At 31.4% G+C, this 23,574-nt stretch overlaps 1 protein-coding gene and 1 long non-coding RNA gene across 5 annotated transcripts; both read left to right on the top strand.

Annotated features, from left to right (window-relative positions):
- Nucleotides 1-701: 701 nt before the first annotated feature.
- LOC125580759 lies at nucleotides 702-5,643 on the top strand. Its single transcript, XR_007318518.1, has 3 exons — nucleotides 702-3,206; nucleotides 3,285-3,892; nucleotides 3,989-5,643. It is a non-coding gene; the product is annotated as an uncharacterized LOC125580759 (long non-coding RNA).
- Nucleotides 5,644-7,950: 2,307 nt separating this feature from the next.
- On the top strand, nucleotides 7,951-12,047 carry LOC106432428 (BOI-related E3 ubiquitin-protein ligase 1-like). Of its 4 annotated transcripts, XM_048745874.1 has the most exons (7): nucleotides 7,951-8,066; nucleotides 8,209-8,296; nucleotides 8,452-8,537; nucleotides 8,619-8,748; nucleotides 8,852-9,002; nucleotides 9,084-9,117; nucleotides 9,214-12,047. In XM_048745874.1, exon 7 carries the CDS (start codon nucleotides 11,147-11,149, stop codon nucleotides 11,993-11,995), a length of 849 nt encoding a protein of 282 aa, XP_048601831.1. In that variant the 5' UTR covers nucleotides 7,951-8,066; nucleotides 8,209-8,296; nucleotides 8,452-8,537; nucleotides 8,619-8,748; nucleotides 8,852-9,002; nucleotides 9,084-9,117; nucleotides 9,214-11,146; the 3' UTR covers nucleotides 11,996-12,047. The 4 variants fall into 4 exon arrangements, with proteins under 4 accessions (XP_048601831.1, XP_048601829.1, XP_048601830.1 ...); XM_048745872.1 differs by having other exon boundaries at nucleotides 7,953-8,066; nucleotides 9,084-12,047; XM_048745873.1 differs by having other exon boundaries at nucleotides 7,997-8,296; nucleotides 9,084-9,128.
- Nucleotides 12,048-23,574: the final 11,527 nt, after the last annotated feature.

Here is a 23,574-nt window from a genome sequence, read left to right as displayed (position 1 = left end):
AAACGTTGTAACCTATATCTTTATATTATACATTTCCTTGAATGCCAACTATTATTTGATCGTGAACGGTCGCAAGTTGCCATTTTTATCCTATTGTGATCATAGCTCTCTCCTTCCCTCTCTTCATCTCTAGGATTTGATGCGGTTAAAGGAGGAGACACCATTTTTGTCACCAGACACCACTACCGGAGGAAGCAGCCGTGCCATCAAAAGCCATCGTAATGGATCCGAAAGATGGAGACGTGGAGGAGACAAGACCAAGATCAAATTCTTTTACAATGAGACTTGTATATAAAAAGGATAAATCTCTTACTGGAGTTACTCTACTTCTTTAAATGAGGCTTGCAATCTTATTTGATTGGATCCTAACGTTCTGGCGGCAACAACAGCAAGGTTGTTTACGACAGTTATTATCCTACTTCATATTTTGGTTGGAGACTTAAGTCATCTCGTTTGTCTAGTATGTAATCCTAATTGCTAGTATAAAGTATCTTTAGACCACTTCTGTCAAACCAAAAACGTTTGTTTTTGTTTTATGCTAATACAAACTTCGCCATGTGTGATGGTTAGGCAAAACTTGTTGGAGCTATAAAAGCCTTTGGCCATCAGCTTGAAACTATAAAAAAAATATTTTTCTTTTTCTCTTGACGGTTATGTTTTTTTGTCAAATTTAAATAATATTCTATATATTAATATATAAACAAAATAGTTTGTAAGTAAATCCTAAATTCTAGTCCCGGACATTAACTATATCTTACTTTTTTCTTAGTCAACATTATATCTTACTTCCAAAATCGAATTTTAATCCCCTAACCATAAAATCTAAATATGGCATCTTAACACACTTAACCTTTCGACCAAGAAGTATCTATTTATAGGGCTCGAAATGCAAAATGTGGAATCTCAGGAAAAAAAAACAAACTTTCCCGATTCTCTCCCGACCCTCTCCCGACTTTAGCCTCGTTTCCTCCAGCGTGTGGTTGCCTTCTCGCCGACGCCGGCGCGCTTCTCTCTTCCCCCTTCCTTGTTTTTCTCTTTGCCTTTTCTACTCCTCTTAGCCTCCTCTCCGATATGTCAAAATCCTAGCTTCTTCGATGGATCCTAGCTCTTCAGATCTGGGGCCCCGGTGATGGGACTTAGTGAAGTCAGTTTGTGCTGGTGTCAAGGCGAGGTCTGTGAGGCGGGTAGTGGTCAGGGTCGGATTTTACGGTGGTGGCGACTATTCAAGGGTTTTTCAGATCTTCTTTTTGGCTTGGTCTCCATCAGATCTGGCGGCGCGTGGTGCTTAGGTTGGACGCTCCCGATTTGTTTCTGCGCTCAGTCTCCTCTGCTTGTCATCGCAGGTGGATTCTTCCTCTGTTCTCAAAGACAGACTAGAGGGTCTTCTGTCTCTTTAGGTGCGCGTTGGTATCTGCTCTGATCTTTGTCCTCTCGAAGCCTGCGGTTTGGTCTTTGATGAGTTCTCTAGGTTTTAGAGTTCAAGGTGCTTGTTCTTCATGGCTGTGTTGCATCTGGGAGTTCTTCGATGGCGTTGAGTCACCGGCTGTCATGTGTTCCCGGTGGTAGCGTGTCTTGGTCCTCATCCATCCCAGGGTCAAGGAGTAGTCATTTGATTGTGTCCTCTTGAGGATGAGTCCTCTCTTTTCCTTGCAGGTATCTTTCATCATTGTCTCAACAGCTCCAAATCAACCGGTTCTTCTCCAATAAAGCTCGGCTTAGGTTGGGCGGGAGTGCTTGGTCTCATGTGCAGCTATCTGTCCGCGAAGGCTGCAAATTAGGAGGCCCTCGCAAGTTGTGTTCTTGACAAGCCCGATCTTTAAAAACTGTTCATTGGGCAAGCCAATTTCTATCTGGTTCAGTTTTCGTTATCACTGCGGGTTCAATTTTGCGGCAAGCAAGTGTTCCGATTTAGATGTATGCCTAGCTTATTAGCTGTTGTACTAGTAGTCAGTCCCTGCATAGTTAGGTTTGAGTTTCTGTTTAGTTTTTTTTTTCAATTGCTATGCTTCTTGTTTTCTCTGTTCTTCTGTCAAAAATTTCGAAATTAGTAATAAATTTTAACATTTTACCAAAAAATAAAAAAATAAATGCGAAATTTAAATATTTCCAGACTTTTACACACCGACGGCTCCAAGTTTTTTTAAAAAGTTTTTAACTATATGCAAACGTCTATAGTGGCAATTATGACATATATGATACAATACTAAAAGCACAATAAGCTCAAAATCTAAAGTGTCCACGATTATTAATTCCAGCCAATGATAGAGCTTCATCTCTCCACATCACCATCGGTTTTGAAGCTATACACGTCGGCTTGGAAAATCATCCAATCAGAGAGCTTGAAATCGTCGTGTCACTGTTGTTGAGTTAAACTGGACTTCTGCGTGGGGTTTCTTCAAATTTCCATCTGGCGAGGGTCTCTTTCCCCCGACTATTCCATCTCATCTTCTCCAGTGTCTGATTTTTTTCCTCAGTTACTTTCTCAATCAATAATGATCTTAAAGCTATTCTTGAATGTTTTGTTTCACCTTCCCTCGATATTTCTTCTATATAAAGCTATATCTCATAACCTAAATTCATCCTAAATAAAAAAAACCTTCTCTGAAGAAGATACATCCATGGCCATGAAATACCACCGGAAAATTTCAGCTCTCCACCTACAAATCTACAGTCGTTGTCTACTTCTGCTGAAACCACCCCCCAAGAGAGAAGCTAAGGCACATGAGGTTTACCAGAATTTGCTGAGGACAGAGGCAGAAGCTCGTGTGGTCAATGGAACCGGAGCTGAGCTTGATCAGATAAGGCCGGATGTCTAGAAGCTAGCTGAAGATAGACAGAAGCCATCGGCGACCACAACTGTTCTTAACGGCGAGATAGCCAAGGCTACAGCTAAATCGGACTGAGCCATGGAGATTAAGGCGGACTCTTCGAGAAGAAGTTAGCAAAGGAAGGTGAAAACTGAATATAACTTTGTTGTGGAGTTGACAATTTTGGACGAATAATGAGATTCTTGGGTTTGGTTTTGAAACATGGCTTCTCTTGAGCTTGAGAGAAGACATGAGCGACCATGAACGCGGTATGGAGAAGACCACCGATCACTTACATCGTCAAACTGTGAACTCCAAGAAGAATTATCTGGCGTGGAGATCAAAGCTAGGGCAGCAATTGCAGCTGTTGAGGCAGCTCAAAACCCAAGCAATCTCAAGGTTTAGTTTAGACCTTACTTGCAAAACTAATTTATAACTTTGTGAACCTGTTGATGTAAGGCCCTGGATTCGTTGCAGGTTGAAAACTCAGATGATGCTTATTGCTTATGCAAGCCAAGGCCACCAACCCCCTGAAGCTAACGGTTCTCACAAGGTACACATAAGCGATGTTGGTAGAAAGATAGTACTTGGTCATCTGTTAGGATTCCTCCTATATTATCTTGGATAATTATCTATTGTTAGCTTTCTCATTATAATTGTTTGTGTTTTATAGTTTCTCTATAACACTGCAATATACACGAATCCATAGAACATAAACTCATTGCATATATCCACTGCATCAAACGCGAGTTAAGATATGTCCTTAAACTTGGGATCTATATGATTCATTTAGTTTGTTTACAAGAGACGGTTTCAGTTACTAACATTTTTTTATGTGTGCATGTATATGTAAATTATGAACTAATGTTACCTGGGAAGTTTGTGCTATATAGAGAAGATGATATTTCGTCACTCTGGTGGAAAGAGTATGCAGATTGCAGCCAAGGCTCTCTACCACAAGTTGTTCCTAAAAATAAATTGAATAAACAGTTAATTGATACTCATTTAGAAACTTTTGTGTCATCTACTCTATATGAAGTTGAAGAGGAGAGAGTTGGTGTACCTGTTAAGGGTGGCTAAATGAGGTACCATCCTTCTTTCCGGTGTTTTAGAATTTTCATTTAAATGATAACATGTTGAACCTTCAGAGTCCTTATATCCAGCTTATGTTTTTGACCAAGGAACCATAATACTGTTGGTGGACTTGGTGAGTAGGCATTGTTTCTTATATACTGGAATGGAAATAATCGGCATGTGCTTAGAGTCCAAAAACTGTTACAGAACACTTGGAGCTTCCATATCATAACAAGGTTAGATATCTTCTACTGGAGTATGTACGATTTAAACTATAAGATTTTTTTCTACCTGATGCTTTTTACCGTTTGAGTTTTTGGTTTTAAGTTTCATATATAAGCTGAATCTATGCCTTTTTTTGGCTCTCTTCTCTCTCTTTTTTTTTTGTTGTTGAGAAATTTTGAAAGTCTTACACATGTATACAATTGATGATAAGAAAACTGACTTGAATTTTGTTTGGACTTTTTTCTGCCACGTCTGGCGCAGAAGAAGGTTTCAACCCTATGGGTTTCTTGCATCTCATGTTGATTTGCAGGTTCCAGGAATGTGTGCGAGTTATCATTTATGTGTCAAAAATTGTAAATTTCTTTTCGGATGAATGATTGCATATAAAATACTTTTCTAAGTTGTTAATGTAGATACTCCAGTCTCTCTTTACCGGGGAGGATGATACTTGGAAATCTTGGCTTAAAGCGGTTATTCCTGCTGTTCTAAACCTACAATGGTTTTCAAAATATTCTGGAATTAAGTCTCACATTTCTTTTTTTTATCTAAAGTCTACCAGGGATTGTGTTTTGAATCATATTTCTTGTGCTTCTATTCACGAGAACTAGGCCAAGAACTGCAGAGCTCAAATCAAGGATCTGCAGAGACGCCAAATTGTAAATTGAAATGTAATATTTTCTTTTCTTTTTTGTTTTAGTATATCAGTTTGGTCTTTGATGTTTAAATCCATGTAAGCTCTCTATATTTTCATGATAATCCAGAAATTCCACTTGGTTTGACACCCTTCCCCTCATTTTACAATGTTCGATTGTCACAACTTTTAAGGGACGTGTTCATGCATAAATGCTACATATGTATTTGCTCCAATGGTCACTTATTATGACATGTTTGGCCAAGAAAACACTGGGACTGTTTTGGTATTTGGTTTATGATATTCTAGAAAATATAGTTTAATTCATTTGTTTATCAGAGCAACGTCCTAAACACTATATATTTTCGTTCATATTACATGTTCTTTGATTCTAGAAAAATGTCCTAATACATTCAAAGTTAACCACACAATTTTTTTTTAAAAAACAATTGGTTATGTTTAGTCAGCATTGTAATTGCATTTTAAAAACATTAGAGTTTCCATATCTTCTGAACAAAATGAAAATCAACATAAAACTAAACTTAAATTTATATTTTTATATTTAGACTATTTTTTTGGAAACTAAACATCGAAGTTTCAAAAAATAATTATGTCAAAATAAAGTTAAAATCAGTTTCTCAAAACCAAAAATGGTTAAAATCTGTTTAAAATGACTAAAAAGTATCTAGAAGAAATTAACTAAATATCTAGGTTAATTTTTTGAAAAGTAACATATTATATTTTAGTTAAATATAATAAAATTTAACTACATGAAGAAACAAATTAAATTTTAAAATTGTTGAAATTCTTGAAGTTCATATATGTCAATATAAAATAGAAGTAAGCTTAAATATATTTTAATCACAAAATTATAAGATAAAAATTTATGAATTTAATAAGTTGTTTAGAGCTGCTTTTGATTACTCTCGGTAAATCGCATTACATTTTTTTTAATTGTTACCTATCTATCAATATACCGTTAGATTTTTCCATCGTTTATTTATAAGGTTATATTAAATGAATTTGTGTAAAGATCAATTTAGGTTAGAACATCACCAATTAATGCATTGAGAATTTTTACAAATTAAAAAAAAAATATAAATTACTTCTCGCTATTCCAACACCTTCTTAAGCTTAAGAATACAGGAAATACGTTTCTAATGTAACATACAAACAATATTCCAAGGTTAGTTTTTTATTAAAATTTACCAATGACTAATATATCTGCATATGCGTAATGCAATCTATCCAAATTACTTTTATGTAGTAACCAAACATGGAATCGTTTATATTGAAATCTACTACATATTCACATTTTTATAACAAATAATTATTTACAAAATAATAAATATCAAAAAGGTTAATATTGATAATAAATTATGGCTTCAAAACTTAAAGAATTAATGAATCATTTTATTGGTCATCAAAATTTACAGATTTAAGTATTCAAAATTATTACACATTTATAAAATTATATATTAAGAAGAAATAAAGGTTATTTACCCATACTTCATAAAATAATTTAAAATAAATCAGAGAATCTATAAGAAAATATATAATATACATAAGATAATAGAAAACATTTTTATTTTATTAAATGTATAGTATTTTAAATTTTAAGAAAGATTTAAACATGATTACTAAAAAATTAATAGAAACATTTAATATGTTAGCATAAATTAATGATATTTTAAACAAATAAATGATATAATATTTAAAAAACAAACTTAATTGTTAAAAAATCTAGGGTTTATGTTAGACAAAAAGACAAAAATAGCACTAAATCAAGTTTTTGTTCTCAAACTAGCACTCAAGGTCAAAAGTCACAAAAATAGCACTTAATGTTTTATCAAAAGTCACAAACTTAGGGTTTAGAGTTAAAGGGTGGGGTTTAGGATTTAGGGTTTAGGGTTTAGGGTTTAGAGTTTAGGGTTTAGGGTTTAGGGTTTAGAGTTTAGAGTTTAGGGTTTAGGGTTTAGGGTTTAGGGTTTAGAGTTTAGGGTTTAGGGTTTAGAGTTTAGGGTTTAGGGTTTAGAGTTGAGAAATGAGGTTTTGTGGATAAGATTTCAAATTTTGAAAAATAAAAAAATTAAAATTTTCAAAAGATAAAATTGTTATTTTGGTCATTTTAGTTTTTGAGTGCTATTTTTGTGATATAAATTTAGAAATGTGCTATTTTGGAGATTTGCCCTTTATGTTATATTTAACATTAATTTTATATAATGTTTATAGATAGATAAACCGCGCATAGCGCGGTAAAATCTCTAGTGAATCTAAAGACGTAAAATACACCTTCCTCTCGTGGTCCACCTATTTATCCCAACATCTAATTTAAAATTTATTTTCCCTACTGTGTTGAAACATTATCGCATTATTTTCAATATTTATTAACAATTACTTTGATTGATTTCTGTTTTTTTTTTTTAAAAAGCGATGGGGACGACTAATCTTTTTCCAGCAAAGCATTAAACAAAAGTTTTTTTCTGTAAATAGAGGTTCCTCCCAAAACGTGGAATCGTCTTTTACCAAAAGTTGCATAACAGTTATAGGAAAACAATATGATTAAGTAGTATTTTTAGTTAGTTTAAGAATTTTTGTTATAATAACATAAAATATATATATATATATATATATATAAATACACTTTAATTTAGCTTAATTATATATTAAATAAATTAAATTAAACAAACAATAACCAAATGGTTTTGACCTAGTGGTAAAGAAGTTTCAGCTGGAGCTTCCATCATGGGTTCGATTCCTTTTGGTCTTTCATAGACGCCTTAAGTGGTAAGAACCAGGATCACGCTAAATAAAAAAATAAATTTAAATAAATAATTAAAGATTTAGATAAAAATCAGCTGTCTTTACCGGAAAAATGTACAATCTTTTTAGAACAATGAGCCAATAACGTCACCAAAGAAAAAGTTGTGCTGTCATAACTAAAAAACCGGCTATGCGATGCTTAGAACAATCAATTCTGGTAGGACAATCTAATCAACGAACAATCAATGTCGAAGCAAAAATGATAAAAGTTAATTTGTCTTTTCAGAAATTTTGAGAAACTTAAATTATTTTATACTGTTTAAATAATGTTTTATTTGAAGAATGGTTTATTGTATACATAATTGACGAGACTTGCCAAACCTACTACTTAGAGCATCATTATCGGTAATCAATAGTGGGTCTCTTAAGCCTTTTTTCAATTAAAACAAAATCAAAAAATAAATTAACCTTAAGAGACGTATCTTAATTAGGGTCATCAAGATACGTTGCTTAGCGCCACATGTTAAGAAAAGAGAGGAGAGAGGAGAGGTGAAGACGATTTCGAGGTTTCTCTGCTTCGATTCTTTTTTCTCTTTGTCTCGAAATTGATCGACCGATTATGAAACCGATCTGAAGTCTTTCGTCTCTTCTCTTCCTCTCTTCCTCTCTTCGTCGACGTTAACTGTATTGATCGGTTCTGTTTTGCAGAACATGTGTGGCCATCGCTGGATCCGATTACTGCGTCATCTACCGGTTACAGTATTCTAACTCGCGATTACTCTAAGATCCATAAAATGTAAGTACTCGATCCTTTGATCCTTTGGGAGGAGAAATAATCCAGTGCTAGGCTCAGTTGGATTATTAGGGTTTCAGTAGATCAATTTTGGTTTTTTTACAATCGATGATGTTGTTCATTGAGTATCAACATTACTGTCTTTTTAATGTCTCCAGAGCAGACAAGGCTGTGCTATCTTCCTCTGGCTTTCAAGATGATGTGAAAGCGCTTCAGAAAGTTCTCAACTCAAGGCACTTGGGGAGTGAGCTTCTTCCCCTTTCGCATTTCTTTGTAAAGATGAAGACTTTGCTTACTAAAGTCTTCTCTTTTGTGTGTCCTGCAGGTTTGTCAGCATCAGCATAACAAGCAGATGAGCTGCCCTGCAATGGCTCAACTTCTCTCCAACACTCTTTACTTCAAGCGCTTTTTCCATTACTATGCCTTTAATTTTCTTGGAGGTCTTGATGAGGAAGGTAAAAAAAAAACATTCTCTTTTCTCTTTGGGTTTTGCTATTATGATTGAGTATAGGAGTTGTGTTAAGTTGTGTCTTCTTCTTTCTTTGAAATTGTTTTCAGGAAAAGGCTGCGTCTTTACTTATGACACAGTGGGTTCATATGAGAAGGTTGGATATAGTGCTCAAGGCTCTGGTTCCACTCTCATTATGCCCTTCCTTGACAATCAGCTCAAGAGTCCTAGCCCGTTTTTGCTTCCTGCCCAGATTTGTTTGTCTGTGCTTGGCCTTTTTAATCAGTTTAAGTACATGATGAATCACTTCAGTTACTTATTTTTTGTCTTCTGGCTATGTAGGATGCTATCACACCTCTTTCCGAGCCTTGATTTGGTTAAGACTGAGTTCGCATCACACCTCTTTTAATGATTCCCACTCTGTTTCTAGTTCTTGGTGTAGAATTTGACATAATCTCTAGTTGGTGTTCAGATAATGAGCAATGGGATATACAAGAGTCTGGTTCATAGAGTGGTGACTAACATGGAAAAGGAAAGGATATCTGTGGCAATGTTTTGTGTTCCTGGTGGGGACCAAGAGATTCAACCTGTAGAGGCGCTTGTGACTGAGACAAGACCAAGATTGTATAAGACAGTTAAGAAGTATGTTGAGTTCTACTTTGAATACTATCAACAGGGTCGAAGACCAATCGAAGCTACTTTGATCTGATGATATTTCAAGTCTTGTTCTTGGTTTTTCACAAATGAATTTGTTTCTTTCATTACTAGATCACTAAAGAGAATAATACAGTTTCTTTTTTTTTGAACTGTGAGGCTGGCTGCATTGTGTTACGTTGCTACTTTTGAGAATATTATGAGGTATGAAGTGAGATTGAGATTATGTCAAATTCTTGTATATCCCATTGCTCATTATCTGAACACCAACGAGAGATTATGTCAAATTCTTGTGGCTATGTAGGATGCTATCACACCAGTCGGATGATTCTTTCAAATTATTCTCGTTTATTTTACTAGTATTTGTTTTTATGTTTTTATTTAAAAATTAATGTTTAAAATGTTATCTTTTACTATGTTTTATTTAATAAATACTTTAAAAAAATATGCTTTAAAAAAAATATGTTTAATAATTTTTTTTAAGAACCCTTAATTAAAAGATTTGCATTGCAGCACATAAATGTCACTGTCTCTTAGCGGAGTCTTTTAACTCACAATAACCATTAAATAAAAAAATAAAAGACCCATTTATTGTATCTTTAGGTTAATGATGCTCTTATTGTATCACTGTTATTTAAAACTATCCAATTTTTTAAAAAATATAAATATTGCTTTTAAAATTCTAGAATCGAATAAACCATGAGTTAGCGTTCAATCGCTTTGACTTTTTATAAATGTTTTCGATATGTATGAATTCAAACCTATGTGACTGACAAGAAAATAAAAATAAATAAAAAGAACGAAAATAAAAATAAATAAAAAGAACGAAAATAAAAATTGAGTGTTGACAAGAAAGAAAATAAATATAAAGAACAAAATATATAAAGTTCAGTCTTCTCAGTAATGCATGACGTGACAAGCGTGGAGAGGAATTAACACGTGTAGCATTTGAGACGTGCCAGCCACTGACCTTATTTTCTTTTGTCTTCTGCTTCATTCACGAGTAAATTAAAAAGGAAACAAAGATACTTTAAGGAAATGCTCAAATACCACTTAAGATTCTGAAATGATGGACATTGACGAATCATATCATATCATCGTTCAAATATTTGGTTAGTAAATCATTCCTATTTTCTGCAAGATGCGTTATATTTTTTTTCTTTTAACTATTTTAGTTTAACGACTCCTAATTTCGTGTAGTCAAATCAAAACTGAAAAAAAATCTTCAAATTTTCAAAAAAAAAAATCTTCAAGTTTAGACAGATTTTATTTCCTTATGTTATGCCCTGGAAAATAACAAGATTGAAAATTACATTTATGCAAAAGATACTACACACGGGGAACACATCAAATTTCATGGAAATATGACTAAAGAAAAGAAAAATATTTCTTAATGAGTATGGTAAGACTTTATTTGTTTGAACATTATTTACAAAGAAAATATACACTACATATTTTGTGCACATACGAAAAGTCCATAACACTACAAGTCAAGTCAATCGAAAAGATATATATACATGTGCATGTGCTGGTGTTTGTTCAGTTTATACTAATAAATAATTTCATTGTAAAGTTGGAAACGATAAATTATTCTGTATCTAAAAATAAAATGATATGAACAAATCTCTTTTTTTTTAATCAAATATGAACAAATCTCTTAATTTAAATATTTTGACCTTATATAAAAGCCACATTCTTTGTTTTCGTTGCCGCAACTACTCCTCTCTCCTCTTTAAACTTCATCTCTTAACATGAGCAATCAAATCATCGCCGACGGTTTTCCGGTGATATTCGGAGACCGACAGTTACAGCACATGCAGTCTCGCGCCGCAGATCCAATTCAAACCGCACCAAGCTTCAACAAATACCATTTCAACCAATCTCCAGCGATATTAAAACGACAGAGAGATTATGCGCTTGACTCCAACGCTCTAATGACAGCTCAGAAACGTAGGTCCGTTGCGTTTGCCCCGCCACAGTCTCTAATTGAGGCACAACTCGTTTCTCAAATCCAGCAGCAACAAACAGATATCGATCTGTTCGTCACACAGCAAACGCAAACGCTCAGATTGGAGTTAGAAGCGAGGCAGAGAACGCAAACGTTATCCTTAGCGTCAGCGGTTCAGTCCGCGTTTGTCAAAAAGCTTAAACAGAGAGATGACGAGATCGTCCGAATGGGGAAACTAAACTATGTTTTGCAAGCACGCGTGAAGAGTCTCTACGTCGAGAATCAGATCTTGCGTGACCTCGCTAAGAACAATGAAGCTACAGCTAACACTCTCCGGTCAAATCTTGAACATGTTCTCGCTCAGGTCGACGAGTTCCCGGCGACCGCAGCAACCGGCGGAGATGTTTTTCATCCTCCGGTCGAAGAGGATACGGTATCCAGCTGCGGAAGCTGCGACGGTGCTGATGGTGGTGATGTCACGGCAGTCACAAGAGGATGCAAACGGTGCGGTGAAAGAACGGCTAGTGTATTGGTGCTGCCTTGCCGTCACTTGTGTTTGTGTACAGTTTGTGGATCGGCTCTGTTACAGGCGTGCCCTGTATGCAATACGGTCATGCATGCTAGTGTCCATGTTAACAATAACATGTCATGAGACTCTTGACCCATATTAAAAAAAAAAAAATTATTTCGTTTTTTGCGAAGAATTTGATAGAAGTACAAGAAATACTATGACTTTTTTTTTCTTTGTTTTTGGGATATTTAATTATCAAATCGATTCATTTGTTTATTAAAAGAAAAATGCCAATTTCGACCCTAACAATTTAGGTCGTGCCAAATACAACCCGAACAATTGATCTACGACCTCAACTCAATTATAATTCAAAAAAACTATCCAAATTTCTTAAAACGTGCTTAAATCTACATTAACTCTAACAAAAGTTAGTCAAGATAAAACGACGTCGTTTTGATATACGAGAAAAAAATATCAATTTCGACCCCAACACTCTCAGTCGTGCCAAATAGGACCCGAACAAATGGCCAGTACCAAAACCAACCTCAACTTAATTATAATTTAAGAAAAACTACCTAAACTTTTTAAACGTGCATAAATCAACATTGACTCTAACAGAAGTTGAGACCTTTGATCTCCTTTTCCATCGCTCAGCTACTCATTCTCGCTTTAATTTTCAAGCAACTCATAATTTATATCTTTTTAGTATTTATGGAGTTATGTTATATGGTTTCAAATGCAAACTTTGTTTCGATATTGTGTGATCTATCTCTGTGACAGTTGACAAAAAATACATGTCATATATTGTTTCTGATATTTGAAAATCGTTTTCCGTTGATTACATAGTTGCATGTCTACCATTCTCGTACTGTCGTACACGGTCATATTAAAGCGTTTGTGTAAATTTATGTACTATCTCTTATATTTTAAAAGAGAAGCATTGTCATTTAATGTTTTTATACTATATTAGACACGTGGCAGCCTCACATCGATTTAAATTTGAGTATGATGACGTGTCGGCCTCACAATCATTTAACAATTAAAGCATTCACACACTAATTTTTTTAACTCTTGCCGCATACAATTTATTGTGTTCCCACTATTTGTTTTTAACAAGTTCATTTTAGTTCCTGCATTTTTAACCTTTATATTAGTAAACTAAAATTTTCTATGTGTAACTACCGAATAATATCATCTTAAAAGAAAAAAAAATTACAAAATAGTCTTTTTTTTTTCGCAATCAGTGTTCTCATTTACGATCGACTAAGATTCGCATCAAATAAAATGTTGGAATGCAAATATTTTTAGAAATTGAAAGTTTTGTATCTTGACGAACTTAGCCATGATTGAAGTTTTGTACACGGATGCAATAAATAATTGTGATTGGTTATGAATTAAAGAAATTGAAGTAAAGAACATCACACACGGAGTCAGATCTTTAATTAGTTTAGCAAAATATTGATTTTCTTTACGCAATTTTCATATCAGGCCAAGAATTAAAAACATAATTAGATTGTTAGAAAAAATCAGAAATCAGAAAAGCTTTAAAAGAAAAAAGTTTATGAAATCGATTGGAAAACATAATTCAAGTGCCGACTAAAGATATCACATTATTTTTCACGCAACTCTAACACTTTTCTCTCGATTTTATCGTGTTTTTATTTTATTTGCCAAGATTTTTTTTATAAGAAGATATATGTTATTGATTATAGACTACGTCAGTTTTGTAACATGCCCAACAATATTGAAACGACGACCAACCATTTTTATTGGTATTCTTAAAATATGGTCCAATAATTATATATGTTAAATAAGCTTAGAATATTTGTTTTACATTTATTTTATTTGCTTTATATTATTAGAAGAAAATAAGTATGGGTAAAATATTTGGATCCAAAAAACCGAATCGAACTAGATTTCAAAGTAATACAAAACACAAACTAAAACTGATTAAGTACTCAGATGGATCTAAAGTTTAATATCTAGATAACTATATCTGAATCTGATCCAAACTAAAATATTTTGGATACTACAAATATCTAAATCACAAGTATATACTTAAATATGTTAATTATTTTAAATTTTATAGATATTAGATATTTAAAAATATGAACATATTCAAAAGTTATCAACGTAGTCACAGGTAAATATCTAATAATAATAGAAAATATTCAAAATATTGAAAATATTTATTTATTTTCCATCCAAATATTTAAATTGAACTAATTTTATGTAAATTTAAATATTTAGTCTTACATTATTCAAATTTTATGTTATATATTATTTTATTTTTGGATTTTAAAGATCAAAGTATATTTGGATTTTTGTTAAAAACATACATTATTAAAATGGGTACCCAAAGTCGAAGGCGAATCCGAACCGAACCCACAATTATTCAAACCAAATCCAAACCAAAATTTGTAAATATCCGAATACTATTTAAATTTTAATTCTAAAAACAAAATTTGAATAGATCAACTAAATCCAAACGGATATATGAATGTACATCCCTTTAAAAAACTACACAACAAATTTTTTTGTAAAACATATAATAAATAATCTAATAATCTATTTCACTCTGCGCACAGCGGGGATTACTACCTAGTATATAAGTATAAAGTTTGGTTGGTTTTAGATAGAATGATGTTTCTCGAGTGCGAAGAGTCGGCGATCAAATGTTCACGATCCCTTCCCTTCAATGGTTTGTAAGACTTGGCTTAATAGATCCATCCCCGCACCTGATTCTCTCATCACTCCTTGGAAGGATTTTTTAAGTGGCAAAGTTTTCTCGAGACAGAAATGAATTTTTATATTAGATGTATGAAAACAAGACAAACCGATCAATATACGAGCTTTCGTCCAAATAGAAAAATGGCAAAATAACAAATATATATATATATATACTACGATTTTTCCGTGTTCATGCACATATATAAATATTTCTAAAGTAAATATATTATAATAATTGATTGATATCTATTTTTAATTTTAAATTAATTTATAATTTGTTATATATATTTAATTGGTTTTGTTGTTTTTATAGTCGATTTAGTTATCATTTGAGTAATTTGGATTGCATCTCTAAATTCAACTATAATGAAATTATTCTAAATATATTAAAATTTTGATTAATTTTTTATTTGCATTTAGGTGGTTGTTGTCTTAGATATGTAAATATATTTTATGAAGATTATGTATAACTTAAGAAATATTGTGCTTAGAATAAAATAAAAAAATAAATTAAAGTGTCTCATTCCAAATTACCTAAATTAATATAGGGCTTTGGCAAAATTGACCTAAAACTCAATGTTAAACACAAAACTAACCTCCTTTTTTTTGGAAATTAGTTTTGCCCTATTCACCCCACAAGTTCATATAATTCACGAAAATACCATCAAATTTTTTTTATTTTTTTCGAAAATGATATTTTTACTCTCTCACCCTCATCATCTTCAAATAATTACAAGATTGCAATTGTCATCAATACCCCAACCACCATGAACAACTAATTTGAAGCTCTTAATGCTCCTAAAATTGATTTACCCTTCTTCTTTTTCCATCTCTCTCACTTTCTCTCCACATTCAGCTAAAAAAACCCAAGATTTTGATTCTACATTTTTTTATAGTTCATAGAGTCATAGAAGCTAACGATTCTAGGTGGGTCACTTTCGTTTGAGATTCTGTGTGCTTGGAGAAGCCTTATGTGTGCTAAGAAATTTATCTCACCAATTTAAGGTATGAAATCGAGTTTTTTTCCAGATCTGTTCGTCCAGACGACTTCCCAGGTAAGTTGTCTGGCTGTAGACGACTTATCTGGAAGTCGTCTGGTCAATGCAGAGGTTATTTTTGCAATTGATTTTGAAATATGTTTTCTGAGACGACTGAAATATAAGTCGTCTGCCTTTGTTTAGTTACAGAAAAATCTCCAAAGTCGTCATAGGTTAGTTTTGCATTTGACTGGATTTTGTCAGAATTTTGACTTTCCTGGACGACTTATTTTTCAGTCGTCTGGTGAAAAATTAAAATATCAATATTTTACATGTAAGTCGTCGTATGTTAGTTTTGCCAGTGAAAAAAAAACTTCAATATTTAATTATACCCAGACAACTTACAATTCAGTCGTCCGCCCGACGACTTACATGTAAGTCGTCCAGGATTTTATTCCGAGATTCTGGTCAAACCTCGTAAATCCTGGACGACTTACATGTATGTCGTCGGACGACTGAATTGTAAGTCGTCTATATATAATTAAATATTGAAGTTTTATTTTTCAATTGCAAAACTAACTTATGACGACTTAATTGTAAGTCGTCGAGTTTTAATAAAATATTGATATTTCAATTCTTCACCAGACGACTGAAATGTAAGTCGTTCAGGAAAGTCAAACTTCTGAAATAATCCAGTCAAATGCAAAACTAACCTATGACGACTGAAATGTAAGTCGTCTAGCTTTTTTGGAGTTTTTTTAACCAAACAAAAGTAGACGACTTATTTTTCAGTCATCTCAGATCACAGATTTCAAAGTCAATTGTAAAAATAACCTCTGCGTTGACCAGACGACTTATATTTTAGTCGTCTGGAAGACTTAGATTGAAGTCGTCCGCGTCGATCTTTAATAAACTTTCGTTTTCTTTGTTCTATGTTTGCTACTTTGTTTTATTTTGACTTTTTCAGATGATGCGTCAATTACATGCAGTGTATGGAGAATGGTTGTTGAAAGATGGATGTTGGAATTTTGTGGTTGATCATTTCAAAGAAGCGAGAATGTTATTTTTGAGTGAAGGTTCGACACACGCTGATCTTGTTGCAATGGCTCAAGAAGATTATAACCTGGACATGAACACAGAGTTTGTGGAGTTAACCTACTCATTACAACAGATGGTTCCAGACCTTCCTCCTATTCATGTTACAAGTGATAGACAAGTTCAGAACTTTCTCGAGAAAACTAAAACGCATGAAGTACGTCTGGCTGTAGACGCCTTACATGGAAGTCTTCTGGCAATGCAGAGACTTACATGGAAGTAGTCTCGAATTGTTATATGCTTTGACTAGTTACTATTGTTTGTTAAAATCAAGTTGTGAGTCATATTTGGCAAATTCTCCTTGTTTGTTTTCATCTCTTAAGTATTATTGTTATAGACACTAATGATAATTATTGTTATGAGTTGGAAGAAGGGTTAAAATGCTTCTTAAAATGTTGTATCAATATGAAGCTACCAACATTCTTGTTTATTAAGATGAAAAGAAAGCCATTGGAGTTTATTATTGCATATGAGAGATCCAAAGATAAGAGAAAGGCTATTGAAGTCTATTATTTCATTGATTTGTAAATGTGTAAACACATTGTTAGCACATGTATTACATCTTGGGAAACATTATTACTGATTTTACAAAAAATTCACAACTAAAAGAGTAGACATGCAAATCACAAAACAGACCACAAACAAAACTATTATAGATCATTCCTCTACAAAGACAAGCATGGACTCCACTTGATATAGAAGAAGACTTCGTTAGAAGATTTCCTGGAAGTTGTCTAGCGCATTATATTTTAGACGACTAACAGGTAAGTCGTCCCAGAAGTCTTCCAGATCTGAAAAACCTGCATATCAAATCCAGATCTGAAAAACCTGCATATCAAATCCAGATCTGAAAAACCTGCATATCAAAAAACGTTCAAATGGCTTAAAAACAGAGAAAATGAGTGGAAGATTAGATAAATCTACCTTTATAGAATACACAAAAATACATATATAAAATTAATAGATCTACCTTTAAATGAGGGGAAGATGAGAACCATCTGATTAAAAACCTGCAAAAAAAAGATAGATTATTGAGAAAGACATGATACAAAACTGAAAAATTCATATAAAGTTTGGTGTTTTGAAGTCAAAGAGGTTAGAGTGGGTTTGGAGAGTTTTAGTTTGGGAAAAAAGTAAGACCTTTATACAACAGGAAGCTACCAAATGAAAAAAAATCAGACATAAAAATTTACCAAAACGCTGAGATCTGTTATGAAAGACAGATTTCGTCAGAAGACTTCCTGGAAGTCGTCTGGAAGACTTCCTGGAAGTCGTCTGGAAGACTTCCTGGAAGTCGTCTAGCGCATTATATTTTAGACGATTAACAAGTAAGTCGTCCCAGAAGTCTTTCAGATCTGAAAAACCTGTATATCCAAATCCATATCTAAAAAATCTGCATATCCAAAAATGTTCAAATGACTTAAAAACAGAGAAAATGAGTGGAAGATTAGATAAACCTACCTTTATAGAACACACAAAAATACATATCTAAAATTGATAGATCTACCTTTAAATGAGTGGAAGATGAGAACATGTGATGAAAAACCTGCAAAAACAAGAAAAATTAGTGAGAAAGACATGAGACAAAAACAATAAATTGATATAAAGCTTAGTGTTTATAAGTTCAAAGAGATTTGAGAGAGGTTGAAGAGTTTTAGAATGATGAACATTACATTTTTGTTGCAGCCATTTGAGATGAGGAGAGAGAATGTGTAAATTTTTTTTATATAGGGAGACAAAAAATCCAATTAGGTTAAAATATTTTTGATTCAGACGACTTCCTAGACGACTTACTTGTAAGTCGCCTAGAAGAATTTAATATTTTTAGCCGGAAATTAAAATATTTTTAGCGGGAAACTAAAATAGAAGACTTCCTAGACGACTTACAAGTAAGTCGTCTAGTTTAAATTATTTAAGTGGGAAAATAATTTTTTTAAAAATTTTAGGCGGGAATATTTGGACGACTTACATGTAGTCGTCCAGCTAAAATTATTCACCTGACGACTTCCATGGAAGTCGTCTAGACCCTAAACATAACCTCTAAACTTAATTAACTAACTAAACACTTCATAAAATCAAATTAAACTTCAAAAGTGTTTACTATACACAAAAATAAACACTTACAGGTAAAAATTTAATTTAAAAAAAAAACATTCAAGCTTTCCAAAATCTAACCCTAAGAATACATACAGTACTACAAAATATGTTGCCAAACCCTAAACCAAAGAATCCCATGATTCACTACCTACACTTATCTATGTTGAAAACAATTCAGTTTTGTTATATTTTAATTTATATCACTTAAAACTGTTTATAATTACATGATTTTAATTTTTCGCTTATCAAAATATTTTTTAAATTTTTTATAAAATATTTTTAAGATCAGCTACACCAGAAGACTTACTTGGAAGTCGTCTAGAAGACTTCTAGCATCTCATACGACTCAAACGACTTACTGGAGCTATATTCGTAAAAATGACTTCTGTTTTTTTATTTGGTCACAAGGGTGGCTGTATTTTCACAAGCCTTTTAGGTTAGTTTTGCATTTGATTCAAGTTTGGGTATATGTTTGTATTTAAAATCAAGTTGTAAGTCATATTTGGCAAATTCCCCATTAATATAACGATAATATTTTGAAGTCTCATGCATATATATAAAGTTTAGAAATGAACTAAATTGTAACAGTTGGTTAATATTTTATTTTTATTTTAATATGTTTTGAGTTGTCCTATGATTTATATTTGTAAAATATATTACTATTCTTATAAAATTATATATTTTTATCGTAGTTAAATATATGATTTTAGATATAAGTTGGATTAGTCGAGTAACTCATAATGTGAGTATATTGAATTACATATATTCTTTCAAATTCAAAATGAAGTATAATTATTTTTATTATAATTAAGTCAAATAAAATCAATTTTATTTATCGTTTAAATGTGAATGTATTTTCATAATATTTATCAAATTATATGTTGATGTTTTTTAAAAAAAATTATAAAATAAAATGATGCTCAATAGGAAGTTACATACATAAGTAGGTGATACATTTTTGGAAGCTCATGAACATATATTAATATTTACAATAATTAAAATATTTTATAAATTCTAAATAACTTTATGCCTTTGATTTATTGAATGGAAACTGAAATTTATTTTAAATACCTTTAAAAATGAGAATTCAGATTTGCTTTGGTATTTTGATTATGGTTATATTAAGTTCCACAAACATAAAAACATAAAATTTAAAAGAAAATTTAATATTAAGAAAACAAATAACATTAATAATGATAAAATATAATATATCTACATTATTAAACTATTTTGTAACTACTTGCTCAAACAATTTTTATTTTTAAATTTTTTTTTTAGTTTTTAATATCTCTTAAAAATAAGTAGTAAACAAATTTTGATTGCATTTGAAAATAATATTATATAAGTAAAATATAATTTATCGATATTTTGTTTGCTGTAATTGGAAGATATTATAGTCAACTAAATATATGAAAAATAAATAAAACACTTCAATAATACTAATTATAAACTATTTTTAGTCAATTAAACAATATCAGTTTATGTTTCTTAATTATTTTATGTAATTATCTAAGAAAATAGATAGATATATAAAAGTATTTCTATTACTTTGAATTTTTTTTTGTATTGTTTAAAATTATGTTTTAAAATAAATATTATTTCTTTTTCTAATATCAAGATTATCTGTGTAAATTATTTTTAATGAAATCACATTATATACAAATTTATATTTTTTATCTAAGAAAATATAGATATAAAGAAAGTATTTTATTGCTTCAAAAGTATATTTTATTTCATTTAAAAATATTTTTTAAATGTAATATTACTGTTTTGTGAACTTTCCTTTTTTATAAAATCATATTATATGTAAATATATTTTCGTTTTTCAATTCATTTTTTTTTAACTTTATTAAAAATTTCCTTTTTATTATATTTTGGAAATTTTTTAAAAGGATGCTAAATAAAAAAAAATAATAGTATTTAATATTTTTAATTCATTAAAGGTATCAATGTAATCAACCATCGTGAGAGTTAATGTGAAAACGACACATAGAAAACTGACTTCTCAAATAATATTATAGAGATATATATATATATGTATGGCAGAGCTGGAAATATTTGTTCAAATATATATATACACATTATATGTTAAATTTCCACTATTTTATCATTCTTCTCAAATTAATAAATAAGTAAATAGGCAGCATCGATGATTTAATTCCGTGTAGAAAAAAAAATGATTTTTTCAGTTTTCCTTTTTTTGTATCAACTAAATGGAAAGAGTTTCCATTTACATAAACATGAAATACCCCATAAAAAATTATTCACCATTCACCATTGAGCGATGGCAATGAGTAGTTCAGGTGTTGTAAAGATCAGTTAGTTCAGGTGATATAGTTTGGATGGTAGGATGGCGAGTTCGAAGTCTACGGTGTAGTATGTTTGCAACGATCTATTTAATTTTTTTAACAAGAGTTATTGCAGAGCCAAAATAGTAGTTACTTCTAGACCTGCATATGTCAAGCCCGGCTCTGGTATTTTGAATATTTTAGCGTCTCCCGCTAAAATAGAATTATAAGATAAAAAACTTGTAAAATATGTGTTAAAACAAGGAATATAATAAGGCGTGAAATTAAGATACCGGGGCAAAATTAAAGCAGTGGCATGAAAATGAAATATTCACATTCACATGCAAACCGTGAAGAATTAAAATCATTTGAAAAGCATGTAAATTTTCATTTAATTTATATTTTAAAGGGTACATATTTTAAATTTTAAAGGTTAAGTTTTTTTTTGTCAGCCGGAAGAAGGTTAAGTTAAATCAATCAAATAAGAAAATATTAGGTTAATGTAAGCAAAAGACTAAAACAACCTTAATGAATTAAGACCTTAGGTTTATCGTTAGTTCCAGTGACACATGTTGGTAGATATTGAAATAAAATAAAGGTTATTTTCCAAGTGTATTTGAGTTTTAATAAATTAGACTAGATCTTGATCCGCACTTCAAAAGCGCGAGTTTTTTTACAATAAAAAGTTTAATAATGTTAATGATTGTTGTATGTTATTATGTTACAATATTGAATTATATCAAAGCATATAATTTTATAAAATTATATGATTTATGAATTAATTTATTTGAAATTTTGTATGTATATTGTTATGTAACTCTCTCTTAGGTCCAAACATTTTGTCTGGTTGGAATAAAAACTGATCCGAATATACATGTTCGGTTCAGATCCAAGTATACGGCAAAGTATCTATCGGGTATATTTCAGACCCGCAGTGTTGGTTTAGGTTTGGATTCTACAGAGATCTGAACCGGTGCTCTAAGTATCTAAAATGTTTTGTGTATATTAAATATATTTTTCTGTTTCGAATATGTTTTCGGTATCACGATTATTCTTTTGTGTTTCAGGTTCGGTTTTTGGTTAATGTTTCAGATTTCAAATAAAATGTTAGATTTTAGAAACATATTTCGTGTATACGCATAAAATTTTGAATATAATTAAAAAAATTTAAAGTATTGTCCTGTTCTATACATTATGTTTTACATAAAAGTTTTACATTCTGTGTATAAAAAAATTTGGTTTATATAATATGTTAATAAATGTTGTAAATCAGCCTTTACGTGGGTCGGATAAATAATCATCATAGCTGACAATAGAAACTATATCTAAACACTATCTTTCTGGTATTTGAAAATAAATGCTACTATAATTATTTTCTGTTAATAAGCACAAAATCTGGTCACAAAATCTTTTAGTTTGTCACAAATATTAAACGTATTATGTGGAGTTGATTAATTAAGGTGATATAAAATATAGCATTCTAATGAAAAGGTCCAACAACCTTTTATAAGTAGATTTTTAAGACCGTTTTCCTTTTAATAGTATAGATTACAGAATGGACTAATCCTGATCCAACCCTTAAGGCATATATATTATTAAGGCTGAAGTAAGATTATGGTTAAAATAGGGTTGAGTTTATATTTTATAGGGCTGGACTGGCTAGAAATCCAATATCACATTCCTAAAAAATGACATATGGTGAAACAAATAGTCCAATATAAACCAAAAACCACGGGTGCCGACACAGAAATTTGTTCATTTTTTCTTTCCACTTATAATCGTATTGTAGAGACTAAAAAGGAATCCGTTAAGAGAGAATTTGCCAAATGACCAAGTTTGGAAAATAAATTAAGTGTAGAGCATTGATTTTACATAATTCAATTCATAATAATTATGTCAAGTTTTATTCGGTACTACCTTTTTATTGTTCAAGTTGCGAGTAATAGAGAGAGAAAATTGATGACATGGACAACTTGACACTCCACAATTAATTATCACACAACGTAATGCCACCAACACCACACATTTGTTTACCACATAAATATGCATCAGATTTTTCTAGATCATATCATTGAAATAGAATAGGACTCCAAATCCACTCACATCTCGTAAATAATAAACTTTACTCCAAACATCACCCCCTAAATACTAAACCCTAAACTTTAAACGCTACCCTTACATCTAGATATTAAACCCTAAATTCTAATTACCGAACCCTAAACTCAAATATAAACCATAAGCCCAATTATCAAAATCTGAAGATAGTATATAATATTATGTAATATTAAACTAAACTCAGACCTAACTTTTGAATAGTATATGGCTGTAACCCAATACACAACTCCTAAATGCTAAACCCAGACCTAACTTTTGAATATTAAACCCTTAAGTGCTATCACTAAACCCAAACCTCAACCTCCACCTTCTAAATACTAAATCTTAATAACTAAATCCTAAATCTAAGTATAAACCCTAAACTTAAATAGAATGAAATAAAATACATAGTATAGTACATATTAATGAAAAAGAGAAC

The sequence above is a fragment of the Brassica napus genome, chromosome C1, assembly GCF_020379485.1.
Source record: "Brassica napus cultivar Da-Ae chromosome C1, Da-Ae, whole genome shotgun sequence".
Lineage (NCBI taxonomy): Eukaryota > Viridiplantae > Streptophyta > Magnoliopsida > Brassicales > Brassicaceae > Brassica > Brassica napus.
Note: the sequence above shows the minus strand (reverse complement) of the source record. Positions and strands in the feature narration are given on the sequence as shown.